General features: G+C 40.9%; 1 protein-coding gene across 1 annotated transcript; it reads left to right on the top strand.

The window, feature by feature from the left end:
- The first annotated feature begins 226 nt into the window (after window positions 1-226).
- ZFP37 (ZFP37 zinc finger protein) lies at window positions 227-13,510 on the top strand. Its single transcript, XM_036121986.2, has 4 exons — window positions 227-404; window positions 5,513-5,639; window positions 6,109-6,243; window positions 11,033-13,510. The coding sequence occupies exons 1-4, from the start codon at window positions 228-230 to the stop codon at window positions 12,577-12,579; spliced, it is 1,986 nt and encodes a 661-aa protein (XP_035977879.2). The 5' UTR covers window position 227; the 3' UTR covers window positions 12,580-13,510.
- The last annotated feature ends 2,614 nt before the right edge of the window (window positions 13,511-16,124 follow it).

Genomic DNA, 16,124 nt, shown 5'->3' with positions numbered 1-16,124 from the left:
AATTCTGCCTTCGCGTGGCCGAGCCTCTGGGCGTCGGACACCGCGAGGCATCGTGCAGCGAGGAACTGAGCACGCTTTCTGCCGGCTCGCAGCTCACCTCTCAGGACTCTCTCCACGGAGCCCCGCGGCCACCCGCCTGCGCGCCCGCGGGGAGCGCGGACCCCCGCTGTACGGCAGAGCCTCGGTCAAGATGGCCGCGCCCGGCCGCCATACCCAGGGGCGCCGCCATGGCAGCCGCCGGACTCACTGAGGCCGCGCTTCGAGCCGCCGCCATGTCGGCCTCCGCCTGCGAGCCGATCCTCACAAAGCCGGAGAGCGTGGGCCGGAGGAGGAGTGCGGGGACGGCCGAAGGGGCCGGGTGTCCAGCGGAGATGGCCGTGTCCGAGCCGGGGGGCGGCGCGGCGGTGAGCGCGATGGCGGGGCGGGGCGGCGTGGTGGTCCGCGGTGGTCTACTTGGGGCTCCGTGATTGGAGGGTGACTGTAGTCGCTGAGACGAGCGATCTGGGAATCGGAGGCGATGCTGGAGGGCCTTCTGGCGGGAGGGGGGGGGGCGTTCTGGGGGATCTGTGGGGCAGTGATGGGGGCCCTGCAGGGTGCGCGGGTGCTGCAGGTTATGGAAATCCGTGTCTGGGGAGATGTGCGGTGACAGTGAGGCGGGGAGTCTGTGGCGCTCACGCAAAAGCCAGAGTCCGGAAGGCTCTGGGGATCAGATATAGGGGCTCTGTGGTGGGGCGAAGACTGGGGAGGTGTGTGACAATTTGTGACCTATGGGAGCCAAGCGATTATAGTGCCTGTGGGAGTTACCGGATTGTCCTTGTGTGTGTGCAGACGTGCAGGGAGGTCCGATAGGGGTTTATCACAACAGTTAATGAGAAGAGGTGATGATGGTTTAGAACAGGGAAGTGCAGGGAAATGCAAAATCAGATTCAGAATACATCTGGAGATGAGCCAGTAGGACTTACTGATGAGTTGATATGAAACATGAGGGAAGAGAAGAATCAAGATTTACACCTAGACATTTGGCTTGAGGCACTGGATAAAGGGTGCTTCCCTTTTCTGAGAAAGGGTTGTGTTGGAGACAACCAGATTTGATGGGTATAAATGGGAGCCAGAGTGGATGACGGTGGTTCTGTTTTGGCCACGTCAAGATGCCCATTACATGTCCAAGTAGAGAATGAGTAGTTGTTAAATGTGTGAATCTAAAACTTAGGAGAGGTTTGGGCTAAAGAATCCATATGTGAAAGGCTTCAGCGTACAGATGGTATTCAAAGCCGTAAGATTGGATGAGATCACTTAGGGAGAGAAGGCAGATAGAGAAGAAAAGAGGGACTAAGGACAGAGCTCTGGGTCACTCTTACATTTAGAGGTTTGGTAGAGGACAGAAAAAAAAGAGAATGAGGAGGAGTAGTCATGGAGATATGATGAAAATTGTAAATGTGGTGTCAAAGAAGCATAAAGAAGAAAGCTTTTCAAGACAATGCGACTTGTGTTGTCACAGTTGTGTCATAGGCTCTTGTGAGTCCCAGACGCATGACTGCAGAGAATTTGACTTTGGCAAGATGTAGCTCAATGATTATTTTGATTGATTAGAGCTTTGTAGTGGAGTGATAAGAGTAAAATCCTGTTGGAATGAGTTGAAAGAATGGAGGTAATGAAGTAGAGACAACAAGTATCGACCACACCAGGAGTTTTGCTGGTAAAGGGAGCAAATAAATTGACATTGGATGGGACATGAGATTAAGAGATGGTTTTCATTAGATGAATTGATTTTAAAGCAACTTTGTATGTCATAGGAATGATTGAGTAGAAAGGGAAAAATAGGTGGTACGAAAGAGAAAGAGGTTAATGGCAGGGGGTGAATTCCTTGAGAAGGCTGTTGAGAATGGGCTGTAGAGCATAAGTGGAGAAACTAGCCTTAGGTGAGAAAAGGAACACTTCTTCCATTTTAACAGAAAGGAGACAGATGATAGGGGTTTTGGAAACAGATTGGTGGAATTGGTGGTAACAAGGCAAGGTAGTTCTTGTCCATTTACACTTACTTTCTCTTTGAAAGTATAAGATGAATTTATCAGCTGAGAGTGGGGAAGGAGTAGATGCTGGAGATTTCCGAGAGAAAGAGGAGAATGTTTGGAATAACCATCTTGGAAAGAGGAATAGGAAACTCCCGGTATTGGATGCCCAATTGTGATATGTGTTATAAACCTAAAGTGAGTCCAGGCAACACAGTTGTTTGATTTTTCTCTCTTGGGATGTTCAGCTACAAGGTTGCAGGCAGAGATGAAGAGGAGAGTTGGGTTTGATTAAGTTTGAGGCTTTGCTAGGTAAGTACAGTGGAGAAGAAAAGGGGCAAGGAAGTTAAAGCTGTTTTCCGTGGAGTGCATATGGTGTTAGAACAAAGAATCTAAACAAGATAGAAGAAAAGTAAGGCCGTGTGGTGATGGAAGACTGTAGAAAAGTGATTCAGATCAATGCTTTGGGGGCTGAATGCATTTGGAGAATTATTGGCATGGAAGTGCTAGAGGAAAAAGGCTGACAGCATAGGAAACAGTGGTCGGAGGGTGGAATGTTTTAAGTAGAGAGGAATGGATGGGTGAGAAGGAGGTGGCTGAGTTTGGGTGTGAGAAAAGATTGTTGGAGTCAGGAAAGAGAAGGGCCAGGCTGTGGACTCCTCTACGTTGATGTAGCGAGAGTGCAGGAGCTGGAGTGAGGAGGAGCTTGGCGTTCAAGTTTTCAGTGAACGAGGCAGAATGACTGTATGCAGAAGTTGACCTAAGTGGCCCCAAACAGCTATCCTTCGAAAAGCCTGCTTGCAAGGTTGACCTTTGGCTGATATCTGAGAACTTAGACTTCAGGAGGCTTCCTATCGTTTCCAGAAATGATAAAAGTGGCTCACTGTGCCTAAACTCTGTAAACAGTGTGGTTTATGCCGAGCTCCTGATTTCCTTCTGGGAACCTAGGATCTTTGTGTGTGCCGGGCAGAGGGTGCCTATGAGTGCCACCGAGTCTCTGATGCACTTCCTTGGGAAACAACGTTTCACACGTGTTCTCGCAACTTATTTCTGGAGGAATCAAGTATGCGCTGCATAATTCCACTGGAAGAGGACTCTTGGATGCTTGTGCCTGGTTTCTGTAGACTTTACCCCATATACACCGTTTCCTTAGCTGATTTTGCTGTGTGTTCCTGAGCTGTGCTAAATCATAGCTACGGGTACAACTGTATGCTGAGTCCTGTGCGTTTATCTAGTGAATCATTGAACCAGAGGGTTAATGGTTTAAAGTCTCGTGATATTCTAAACATGATAGGGATTTTGAAGGACGTATGAAAAATGGTTGAAAGTTAGCATTTACCTCCTCTTCAGGCCATGAGGTACATGAGTCTTGGTTGGGCCGAAACAAACAACCTCCTCCAGGGAGCACTGTAAGGGGCAGGATTCTCAGGAGACTGGTAGATTTCAGATAAAGGGAGCAGGTGAAGGGACTGGCCAAAGAGGTTGAAGGTGCAGTGCGGTTTGCTGGCAGTGATTACGGTTTCTGTAAAGGCCGCTGTTGGTGGAGTTCTGTTGGTGTCAGTGATTGGGGATTGATAGGATAGGGATTTGGGGTCGTATCGGAGATAGAGATTGATGTGTTCCATGGGTATCAGTAGTGGAGGACCCCTGGGAATATGTGACTGGAGTGTCTGGGGAGCGATTGGGGAAATCTGTTGCTGTTAGTGATTGGGAAGTTTGTTGGGGTCAGTCATTTTGGAATTACATCAGTGATTGGGAGGCCAGTGGCCCTCAGTGATGGGGCTTATTAGAAATCAGTGACTGGGGGCGCCTGGGTGGCTCAGTTGGTTAAGCAGCTGCCTTTGGCTCAGGTCATGATCCCAGGGTCCTGGGATCGAGCCCCACGTCAGGCTCCCTGCTCAGTCGGGAGCCTGCTTCTCCCTCTCCCTCTGCCTGCCGCTCTGCCTACTTGTGCTTTCTCTCTCTGTCTCTCTGTCAAATAAATAAATAAAATCTTAAAAAAAAAAAAAAAGAAATCAGTGACTGGAGGTCCGTGAGGTTATAGATTAGTGACATATGCAGCTAATTGATTGGTGGTTTGTGGAGGTAAGGGGTCATTTTTCAATGTGAAACAATTATGTTTGAACGTGTATTCATTAGTGGCAAAATTCTCCAGTAGCTGTGTCATCCTCCTCTCACCTGCCTAATAAGAGGAGAATCTTGAACATGCTTTAATTTCTCCCGCGTCTCCCAACCTACCAGTTATATTCCTGCTTATTTTTCTTACATCATACCTCTTGATTTTAAGGATACTTTTATAACAGTTGTACATTATCAAGTGACTCGGGTGTAACTAGACATCTGACTGATTTTATTATTCATAGCTCTTTCTTGTATATTACATCTTTCCCAATCTTGAAATCTTTATTCTGATGCAGTTTCCTTCTTTTAAAAATCACTTCTTTTCTTCTTCTCCTCCTCTTTCCCTGTCCCTTTCCTTCTCTTTATTTCTAAAGCACATAGGTGATATACTTTCTGCATCCTTACATGCCTAAAATATATTATTTTTGCTTCTAAACATGAATGATCTTTTGACTGGTTATAAAAATCAAGGGTCTCAATTCTTCTACCTCAGAACTCTATTCCATCGTCTTTTGTTATAGAAGAAAAGATAGACTGATTCTGTTTGCTTTTGGTAATTTTCTTTCTCTCTGATTTTTTTATCCTCTTGAATAAACAAATTTGCAAATGGGACTGTCATTTTGGGCTGTTACAACAAAGTACCATTGGCTGGGTAGCTTAAAAACAACAGAAATTTATTTCTGACAGTTCTGGAGGCTAGAAGTCCCAAGATCAGGGTGCCAACATGGTTGGGATCTGGCGAGACCTTCTGCCAGGTTGCAGACTCTTGTTTGTATCCTCACTTGGCAGAGAGAGCAGAGAGGAAGCAAGCTGTCTCACGACTCTTATAAGGGCATTAATCCCATTCATGGAGACTCCACCTGCATGCACTCATCCAATTCTAATTACTTCCCAAAGGCCCTCTCTCCTAATGCTGTCACATTGGAGGGTAGGGTTTCAACATATGAATTTTGGGGATACACAGACATTCAATCCATAACAGGGACATTTCTTTTTTTTTTTTTTTTAAGATTTTATTTATTTATTTGACAGAGAGAGACAACAGGGAGAGAGGGAACACAAGCAGGAGGAGTGGGAGAGGGAGAAGCAGGCTTCCCACGGAGCAGGGAGCCCAATGCGAGGCTCAATCCCAGGACCCTGGGATCATGACCTGAGCCGAAGGCAGATGCTTAACAACTGAGGCACCCAGGCGCCCCTCAGGGACATTTCTTAATATGATTTTTGTCTCTCAAAAAAATGCAGACTTGGGTAAAGAATTAGTATCCTATATAACATCACGATCAACATTGAATGGTTGAGGTGAGAGCAAATCTTTATTATCTTGTCCAAATCACCCAATAATATGGATGACATTAGACTGAATAGGAATATTGCTATTACAGGGATCGGTAACATTCAAAGATGTGACTATGGCCTTTACCCAGAAGGAATGGGAGCAGCTAGATCCTGCTCAGAGGAACCTGTATAAGGATGTGATGCTGGAGAACTACAGCAACCTTGCCTCAATGGGTAAGGACAGTTCTTTCATAATTCAAAATGTGTCCACTGTAATACCTTCTCTCTGAAGTTCTTGATAAGTTTGGCCTTGGCTATTATGAATCAAAGAGTTTTAATCCCTTTGGGTATGAGGCAGGATACTTGTGCCCCTGTCTCCAAAATGGAAGGTCTGCTTAGACGGGGTACATGGGCAGCCACATTGTGAAATTTCAGAAGCCATATATTTTTTCTTTCCTCCCTCCCTCCCTCCCTCCCTCCCTCCCTCCCTTCCTTCCTTCTTTCCTTCCTCCCTCCTCCCTCCCTCTCTTCTTGTCTTTTCTTTCTTTCTTTTCTTTCCTTCCTTCCTCTCTCTCTTTCTCTCTTTCTCCTTAGAAGCCATATATTCTTTATCCTCTCAAGGCTCTGAAGTCCAAATATTAGGGCTTGATTTCTGGGATGTTTGTTTTCCTAACACTCAACTTCTGCCATTTCTCATGAGCAGGGTATCAAGCTCCCAAACCAGACATGATCTCCAAGTTGGAAAAAGGAGAAGAGCCATGGTTGGGGAAGGGCAAAAGACCCAGACAAGGTGGTCCCAGTGAAATAGCAAGACCCAAGCAAATAGGAACCAATGGAAGTAAGTTTCTAATTTTTTGGTGGTAACTTGGAAGTGTTCAATGAATAATTTATTTTTTAAATCTTCTTCAAGATCCTAGACCCTTTTTTCTTAACCAGGAGTAGCAGTTGAAAAATATCAGAATTTCTTGGGGAGGAGGAATTCAAACTACAAAGATTCTCTAACCTTAGAGATCCTAATCTCTCTTCTGTCTGTGAACCTCTTCATGTGTGAGGTTCTCATATGAGAGTCATTATAGTTGTAAGCCAGTGTTACTCATGGGAGTTTGCTTATACCACTTGTATCAGTTAGCTTAGGCTAAGTTCTGCTCTATTAAGGAATGACCCCTAAACCTTAGTGGCTTCCAACAAGAAAGATTTGTTTCTTGCTCATGCTATGGTCCTATTCCACATTATCCTTTGGACCTATACTGAAAGACCAGTCCCTATTTGGCAAATTCTGGTCTCATGGCAGAAGGAAAGAAGAATGAGTAGAACCACTGATGAGTCTTAACACCACTGATGACTCTTAACATCACTGATACCTCCTTCTTCTCACATTTCATTGGTTAATTGGTTAGAGCAGATCACCTGGCTACTCCTAAGTTCAATAGGTAGGAATGTATAATCCTTCCACAGGGAGGATTCAAGGGACCATGCAATGGGTCTGGGAGGTACAATCTTTCCACAAGGAACAGTAATACAGTCTGCCACACCATGAGTATTGTGGTAGGAAAAAAGGTGAAAACCAGAGCTCTGAACCTCTGGTACCAGCCCCTCAAATGCCTAGCTGACCCTTCCTTATTGTCTTTCCTCATCCATGCTCTCCATCGCTCAGCTTCCAGAAGGAGCAGTAACCCCTCTCAGCTATTTTCAGAATCCCATTACAGCTTACCTTATTTTTTTTTTTTTTTAATTTTATTTTATTTGAGAGAGAGAGAGAGAGTGAAAGAGAGAGCACAAGAGGGGGTAGGGTCAGAGGGAGAAGCAGACTCCCCACCGAGCAGGGAGCCTGATGCGGGACTCGATCCCGGGAGTCCAGGATCATGACCCGAGCCGAAGGCAGCCGCCTAACAAACTGAGCCACCCAGGCGCCCCCTACAGCTTACCTTATTTGAAGCAGTGCTGTTTTTTATTATCTTCTTTTTTCCTAATATCCTCAGTTTTTTCCCTTCATCCGCTCAAACTCTGGGACTCCGTGGTATCATATTTCTCTCCTTGTATGTTCAAACCTTCTTAGATCCATCCTCTTTCCAAATCTCTTGGCATGATGTTCCCCTGCCTTTAATTATTTTCCATTTCCCTCCTTTTCACTGTGAAATGCTCTAAACTTGTGGTCTATAGTGCATCATTATTTCCATTTACTTGTTAACCTATGCAGTGAGATCCCACAGAATTCATGCCTGTATGTAAATTTCTGGCTTCCCTTCCAGTTCATATTTTAATAGTTTTGGTCAACATGAAATTCTTGCCCCTGGCTTGAATTACACCACTTGAATCTGGTCTTCTCTTCTAAGTGTTTCTTTACATTTATTTCACCAGATTCTCTTCCTTCTCACTTTGCTGAAGTGTCCCTAAGGTTTTGTCTTCTACTATCTGTTCTTTTTTTTTTTTTTTTCTCTATCGTATTTCCCTCGAAAACTCTTTGGATTTCAATTCTAAACTCCTAGGAGCGAGGATATTATTGGTCTAGGTAGGGTCCTCGAAAGAATCAAGCTATTTATTCTATACTGGTGACTTTTAAGGTAAATTTATCTTGTCCAGATAAATCTCCAGTTTCTTCATGTTGCACTCATATTTTACCTGCTTCCAGGAAAGTTCAATCTCACAGTGTCAGAAATGGAAAGCTGTGTCTTTTTGCCTTTCTTTCTAAATTAGAGCTTTCTTTCACCTTCCCTCTTTTTATCAGGGTCTGCTTTGATTTTAGGCCTGTGTACCATGGAGTTCCTGTGAATCTCTGCTCTCTGCCTTCTCTTTTACTGTCCTTGCCTCAGTTCCTGGTTTGTTTGTTTGTTTTCTTCAGTTCTCACAGACATCACCCAAATCAGGTGTATATTATCTCATACCTAAATTGCTCCAATTCTTAGGCTGATTTGTTGGCTCCATTTTTTGTTTCTTAGATTCCTCTTATATGTTGCCACCAGACATTAAAATATTCAGTTATTATTTATATCACTATAGTCCCCCAAATAGCAGAATGTTTACAATGTATTTTTAAGTGTCCTCTGAATTTTCCAAGACTCCATGAATTTCCTGAAACCAGAGGGACTAGTCCTTCAAATGACAGATGAAGAGACCTCCTGGAGTTTTGATTCATCCACTAGTGGCTCCAATTTTGGCTATGTTTACTTCTCTCTCTCTGATACTTGGTGTTACAACTAAAAAATAGTCCCGAGTCATCTAATACATCTTTGTCATTGCTGCAGTGACTTTCTTCTTGGTTCAGGTTCTTATATAGTACTTGGAGTTTCTTCAAGGAAAGACTATTCTATTCCCTCCAATGATTTGCTGCGTATAGTGAGCTATATACTTCAGTTCCTGAAGTTACAGTCATTTTAGCTTAAAATTCATGTTTTAGTTACTGTCTCAGATTCAGGACAAGCTTACAGCCTTAATCACATGCTCTGTCACACCCAACTCTCTCCTAGTATTACCTTATTATTATACCATTTCACTAGTTCAGGTTCTTTTCTTTTTCCCCCTCATGGTAAATTTCTCTCATAGTGCTTTATATCTTTTCCTGTTGGCCAATTTCCATCATCATAAGGGGTTCCTATAATGTTACACCTCAAGGGGTGTAGTTTTGAGTTTTGATCCCTTTCTTCCCAGAAAGAGATTTGCCTCCATCCTCTCCAGCATCCTTGGGCATTGGGAGATGCTGCCTTTGTCATGCTGTTGTTATATTCTTTCCCCCAAAATGCTTGTATCACTTAAAATTTCCTAAATGAAAAAGCAGCTGGAAACTCTACTTCTCCCTACTATATCTGTACTACTATATCTATACTTACAAAAATTGATCTTTTACTCCATGGGAACTAATCTCTTAAGAATCCTTGATGAAAGGAATAGTATTTCCTGGCTTATATTCAAATACCATGACTCTTTTCTGTTTGATCCCAGGTTTCACTTTATCCATGTAATGTTCCTTTACAACCAAGTCAGCTGTTCAATTTCTATTTCTTTCTTTCTTGGAGACTCATATCTGCTTTTCTCTTTGAGTCTGTTTAATTCCCAACCCTAAAGATCTTTCTGCTTTTTCATGCACATAACTGAAAAAAGTCACCTTAAAATGGTAGTCTCAACTCTTAAGTTTTCGGATTTTTAAACATATAGTATCCATACCTAGCTAAAAGAACTCTCTGGATTTCAATTCTAAAGTCTTAGGAGCGAGAATATTATTGGCCTAGGTAGGGCCCTCTGTTTACCACTGTCCAGTCAATTGTTTTCACCCAAGGGTTGGATCATATGGTTCAAACATGGTTGCCTCCATTTGTCAGTGTGGGTGGTGGTTTCAGAGAAGCAACACACACTGGGAAGATAGCTTAAAATATGTCATTGTATAATGTGTGGAGGAGAGGATGTGAGCAATCACTTAAAGCTGGGAATAAGCTTAAAATTTATAACTGGTAATTAGTAGAGTGACCTGGCAGAAGCAAAGGCATGCTCCATAGCAAACTGTTGGAAAACAAGCACACGTGTACACGGTAAATCCAAATGCTATAAAGTTTGTTTGCTAATCTCACTACTATTATGGCACTACTTTTATCATGGTAAAAGCAACAGGGAATGCAGAAAAACTGCAGGGTTGTTACTTTGGTTTTGAGGGTTTGTGTTTAGTACAGGCATGTCATTATTGATCATTGGTGGTGGTGGTGTAACATGCTCTCCCGCTTATTCCCTTAGTCGCCTATAAGCTGTTCAGTATTTCTTGATGGACTTATCTTATTTTCTCTCTTTTGGCTCTTTGGAGTGCAATAACAAATGACAAATAACAATAACTTGAGCTAGCCTAAGTAAATAGAGGAATTTATTACAAGGACATATGGTTATCTCTTGTAACCTAAAGGCTGATACTTCAGCCAGACCCTACCAGGGACTAGAACTAGAATTGGGAAGCCATCAGCAATTGGGGTTATGTAAATGGTCTCTTTGAGGACATGTGATCTTACATCTCTTTCCCTGTGGATATATGCTTCGTTCTTTGTACTGATGAACCTTCTGCCTACACAGGGAAGATATGACTTTACTATTTCTTGTCTTATATCCTTGTAAAACCCAGGGGAGACTAACTAGAGTCGACATTTTTAGGAGGAAGACTCTTATTGGACACCGTGGCTTGGCCCGGGTCTGTCTCCAACTATGACCATGGAGAGTTGACTCAATATAGTACAGGCCGTGGGAGCCAAATACTGTGGATGGATTGGCTGTTATCAAAGCTGGGAAGCTTGGGCTGAGGAGAAATCTCAAAAAATATCAACTACAATCACAAGCTCCTCTCACTTCATCTGTTACCTAGTCACTGCTCCTTGTGTTTATTTCATCTTCCATCCCAGGTTGCAAGGTCATATTTATAAACAGGCAAAGTTTTGTCTAATTTCTATTGTCAATGAACTTTTCTTGTTTTTCCTACAGCACTTTCCCCTCAAGCCCAAGAGCTTAGGGACATTTGCACTTGATATTTCACTCACTTTGGGATACTAAGCTTGAGTAAAGATTCAGCCCCCACAATAGTACATTTCTTTTATAAGTTGTGTTCCAAAATATGAGAGGGCAGAGATTCACAATTGAATTCTTATTGAATTCCATTTTAGACGAGGTCCAGCAAGGTAATGACCAGCTAGCGAACCACCAGGAATCTCAAAACAAACTCCTTAAGGAAGTTGCATTCAAGAAAAGAAGTCTGACTAAGAAGAAAAGCCATGAATGTAGTTCACTGGGGGAAAAAAGTGTGAGTACAAAACATGTTCCTTCAAAAAAAAAGCTTAAATTCGATTCACATGGAAAGAGTTTGAAACAGAATTCAGACTTACCTGGTCGTATAAGAAACTATGCAAAAAAGAAACCTAGCGTAGCTAAAGAGCACAAGAAATCATTAAGCCATAGCTTACCTGATACAAAGAAAGACAAAAATCAAACTGGAAAGAAACAAAAATTATCCAACCATAGCTTATCTAATAAGCATGACAAAACTCAAACTGGCAAGAAACATGAGAAATTAGCTCATCATAGCTCATCCGATACTAAATGGGACAAAATTCAAACTGGAGAGAAACATGAGAAATCATCCAGCCATAGCCCATCTCCTACTAAGTATGACAAAACTCAAACTAAAGCAAAACCCTATGAATGTAATCAATGTGGGAAGGTTCTCAGCCATAAACAAGGACTCATTGACCATCAGAGAGTTCATACTGGAGAGAAACCATATGAATGTAATGAATGTGGGATAGCCTTTAGCCAAAAGTCACACCTCGTTGTACATCAAAGAACTCACACTGGTGAAAAACCATATGAATGTATTCAGTGTGGCAAAACCCACAGTCATAAACATGCCCTTACCGACCATCTGAGAGTTCATACTGGGGAAAAGCCCTATAAATGTACTGAATGTGGGAAAACCTTTAGACACAGCTCAAATCTTGTTCAACATGTGAGATCTCATACAGGTGAGAAGCCCTATGAATGTAAGGAATGTGGAAAATCCTTTAGGTATAACTCATCTCTTACTGAACATGTGAGAACTCATACAGGTGAAATACCATATGAATGTAATGAATGTGGAAAGGCCTTTAAATATAGCTCATCCCTTACTAAACACATGAGAATTCATACAGGTGAGAAACCCTTTGAATGTAATGAATGTGGGAAAGCTTTCAGCAAGAAGTCACACCTCCTTATACATCAAAGAACTCATACTAAGGAGAAGCCCTATAAATGTAATGAATGTGGAAAAGCATTTGGACATAGCTCTTCTCTTACTTACCACATGAGAACTCATACAGGTGAAAGTCCTTTTGAATGTAATCAGTGTGGGAAGGCCTTCAAACAAATTGAGGGCCTTACTCAACATCAGAGAGTTCATACTGGGGAGAAACCCTATGAATGTAATGAATGTGGGAAAGCTTTTAGCCAAAAGTCACACCTCATTGTACATCAGAGAACTCATACTGGGGAGAAACCTTTTGAATGTAATGAATGTGGAAAGGCTTTCAATGTGAAGTCACAACTTGTTATACATCAGAGATCCCACACTGGAGAGAAACCCTATGAATGTAATGAATGTGGAAAAGCTTTCAAACAAAATGCATCTCTTACCAAACATGTGAAAACTCATTCAGAAGAAAAATCTCATGAGTGAAATTAACGTGGGAAACCTTTTAATTCAACTAAGGTTTTGTTTAACCTTAGTAGGACTCTGAATTTTAAGGATGTTAGAAAGCTTTTAATAAGAAGTCATACCTAATTACACATGAGAGAGTTTGAAAGTGAATCTTACATAGAAGCAATGGATGATACCAACCTTTTATAGAAAATATTGTTTTAAAAGTAATTATTAATTATTTATATATTCAGACCAAAATATAAAGCTTTAAAAATCGTTAATGAGCTGAATAATCAGAGCAAAAGAGAAACAAATTACATATGCTGACAATTCCTGAGTTGCTTGAGTATGTCCCCTTAAGCTCCACATCTGAGAATTGAATTTGCACATCTGTTAATTTCTATGTATAAGTGTGTCTGGCCACTGGTATGAGCTTCATCTTTGATGTTATCACCTAGCTCTTTCTTAATGTCTTTGTTAGCTTCTACATCAGCTGCGTACTTTCTAAAAGTTATTTATGTAAAAAATATTAACACAAAATTAAGAAAAAAATAAAAGAAAGCAGCCAAGGATAGGGACATCATTCCCTACCAGCACCTGTGTATTGTTAAGTGATTAAAATTGTTAAGTGAAAAAAGCAGGTTGCTGAACTGTGTGTATAGTATGTTCCCACTTAATGTACAAAAGGGTGTGTTTGCCTGTCTGTGTGTGTGTGTGTGTGTGTGTGTATGTAAGTATATATACATATATTTGTATGTGAATAGACTTGGTTTGAAAAAATACAGAAGAAACTTTATGGTGGTTGTCATGAGCAGAGGAGTACAGGAATGGGGGCTAGGATGGGAAGGAGACCTTCTTTTTATTATATACTGTTTGAAATTTTAAATAATGTACATGTGTTATTTTCACAATTAAAATCTTTTTAATATGCATACATCAACACTGATTAAAATTTTCACTGAGCTCACTCCATGGTGTTGTTTGATGAAGTGAAAGTGTCTATGCCTATTATGAATTCAGGGTGATGAATCTGAGGATATGGTATTAAACTTAATATTGAATTCACAAAGACTTGTCCTATCAAACACACATCTTTTTATTAAAATAATGAATTACAACTATAATTTAGCACCGTGTTTCTTCTATATGCCATATTTTTAAAAGACTGAAGATAAATTGTGATTGCAGGTGAATGAAAGTGATTTTCCGAACAGTCACTCCATTTTATCACATATTCAGAGCACTTATATACAAACACCTGAATCTGGGATTTCAAATGTATTGCAACAAATACCACTACTTCCTGTTCTTGCTCAATAGCAGACATTGTTAATGGATCACCGCACTTTTTCTGAGTGAACCTAGACTGGGCCTCAGAGTCATTCTTAAGCATGCATTCCAGAAGGTACTGTGAATCAATCTGGGTTTCCACATGAGACCTATTTTCTACTGCATACCTATTTACTATTATTATTTTTTATTCATAAGTCACAGATAAAAAAATACAACTGAATTATTTTTAAATTGTTACACCAAAAACAGTGACATAAGGACAAAAATGGTTTTGTTATATAAGGTAATAATATTGGGCATGCATGTCACCTTTTACATTTTCACAGCACATTCACTACATTACCTCATTTGTTCTTCAGAATAAACATATGGGTCAATAAGCAAGACTTTTCTAGTGGTCAGTTCTGCTCAACAAATATTTCACCTGGATACTAGTCTAGCATAATGATGGACCCTCAACAAACAAGTGATTAAGTGCCATCTTTGCAAATACTTCGCATTCAAGTTCCTGCCTTCCTGATTTCCTCATTTCAGAGAATTAACAGATGTAAGTATTGAGAATGAAATTATGTATGTGTGCATTCATGTGTGCACACATGCATTGAAAAATCAACTCATGGATGTTAGAACCTCGTTTCCAAGTAACTTATTTACTCTTAGAGAAGGAAAGAGCAATGTGAAAGCCATTTTCCATCAGTAACTTATAACTACGTGGAAGTTTGGTACTATGCACTAAATGAATCCTCACTGTCCAGAGTTGTGGAAAATCTGCACTTTTTAGAAGGATAAAACAGTTGCATGTTATGGCTATGTTAAATTCCCCACATCTCTTGGAGAACCCATAATAGTACCATACTTGGGACAGTATGCCTGAGTAGTAGAAATGAACGCTGAAAGTCATCCTGTAGAGTAAGAAAGGAATTAAAAGTTAGCATCAATAAATGAGGAAGTGATGTCTAAAAGATTGGAGGCAAAGGATGAAAGAAAATAGACATACAGAAGTGAGTCTAAATCAATGATAAAATGTATCAAAATTTCTTGGAGGGGTTGTTAAAACACAGACTTTAGAAATGGGCCCCACCCACAGAGTTTCTGATTCAGTAGGTTGGGGGGAGGCGGGTGGCTGAGATTTTGCATTTTTAATAACTCGCCAGGAAACGCTGGTGCTGCTGGTCTGGGGACCACACTTTGAGAAACTGATTTAAATCATTGTCGAAGTGAATTTAAAAAGTATTTTAAAATGTTTCTGAGATACTTCTTTAATATGAAGATAATGTCTCTATACACAAATACACATGTTAGAAAATGCATAATATCACCATCATTATGTGGACAGTGATTTTTTCAGGATTGTCAGTTTAAGAGTAAGTTTTATGTTTTTCTAAATAATTTTTCTATTTTCCTGAATTTATTTTGTTGTAATCAATTTTCATTACTGGGGTATGGCCAAGTAGGGTCCTACTAATCCTGACCCTCCCACAGAAAACAGTTATAAACTCTGGACAAAACCACATACACACACACACACCCACAACCAATGACCTGAAGGTACTGGAGAGTGAACAAAAGCAGATTATGCGAAAGAGTTGAAACTTGGAAGAAGGGAATGTAGGAGGTTAGATCACAGCTTTTAGCCTGAGGACACACTGAAGTTGGTGTGGCGGGGGCAGGGGGTGTAATTTGATAGAAAACATGCAGTCTTTTTAAGATGAAAAACCATAGGACTGAGTTCAGGGCAACCACAGCCACTTGGAAAGTGAGAGGAGAATCCCAGAAAAGAGAGACTCAAAGAGGGGGTAACCCAAATTCTGTGAATAAATTCTGCCCAAATATCTGACTGACCCCTGAACCATGCATATTTGGCACAGACTCCTAACGCTTCAACTAAAGACGAGAACTGAGCTTTGATTTGTGCTACTGCCCCACAGACTTAGTTTGAAGTTTGAGCTCAACCATGCTAATTACTTGATAAAACAACAATATTAATACTCTTCAGAGAAATAGAATCCAAACTCTCCACAACTTATCATTCATGATATATAGGATATAAGAAAAACTTACTTGACAGTCAAAGAATTAAGAAATTGCAACCCCATTTCAAGAAAAGAGACAACCAACCCAGAAGTTGGAATGACCATATGAGGATATTAATATAATTATTATAATGGTGCTTAATGAAATAAAGATATATATGCTCACAGTGGATAAAGATTTTTTTTAAAACTAAGCAAAGAAATAGAAACTATGAAGAAAAACAAAAAGAAAATTCTAGAACTTAAAAATACAAT

The sequence above is a fragment of the Halichoerus grypus genome, chromosome 14, assembly GCF_964656455.1.
Source record: "Halichoerus grypus chromosome 14, mHalGry1.hap1.1, whole genome shotgun sequence".
Classification (NCBI taxonomy): Eukaryota; Metazoa; Chordata; class Mammalia; order Carnivora; family Phocidae; genus Halichoerus; species Halichoerus grypus.
This window is presented reverse-complemented; position numbering and strand designations above follow the sequence as displayed.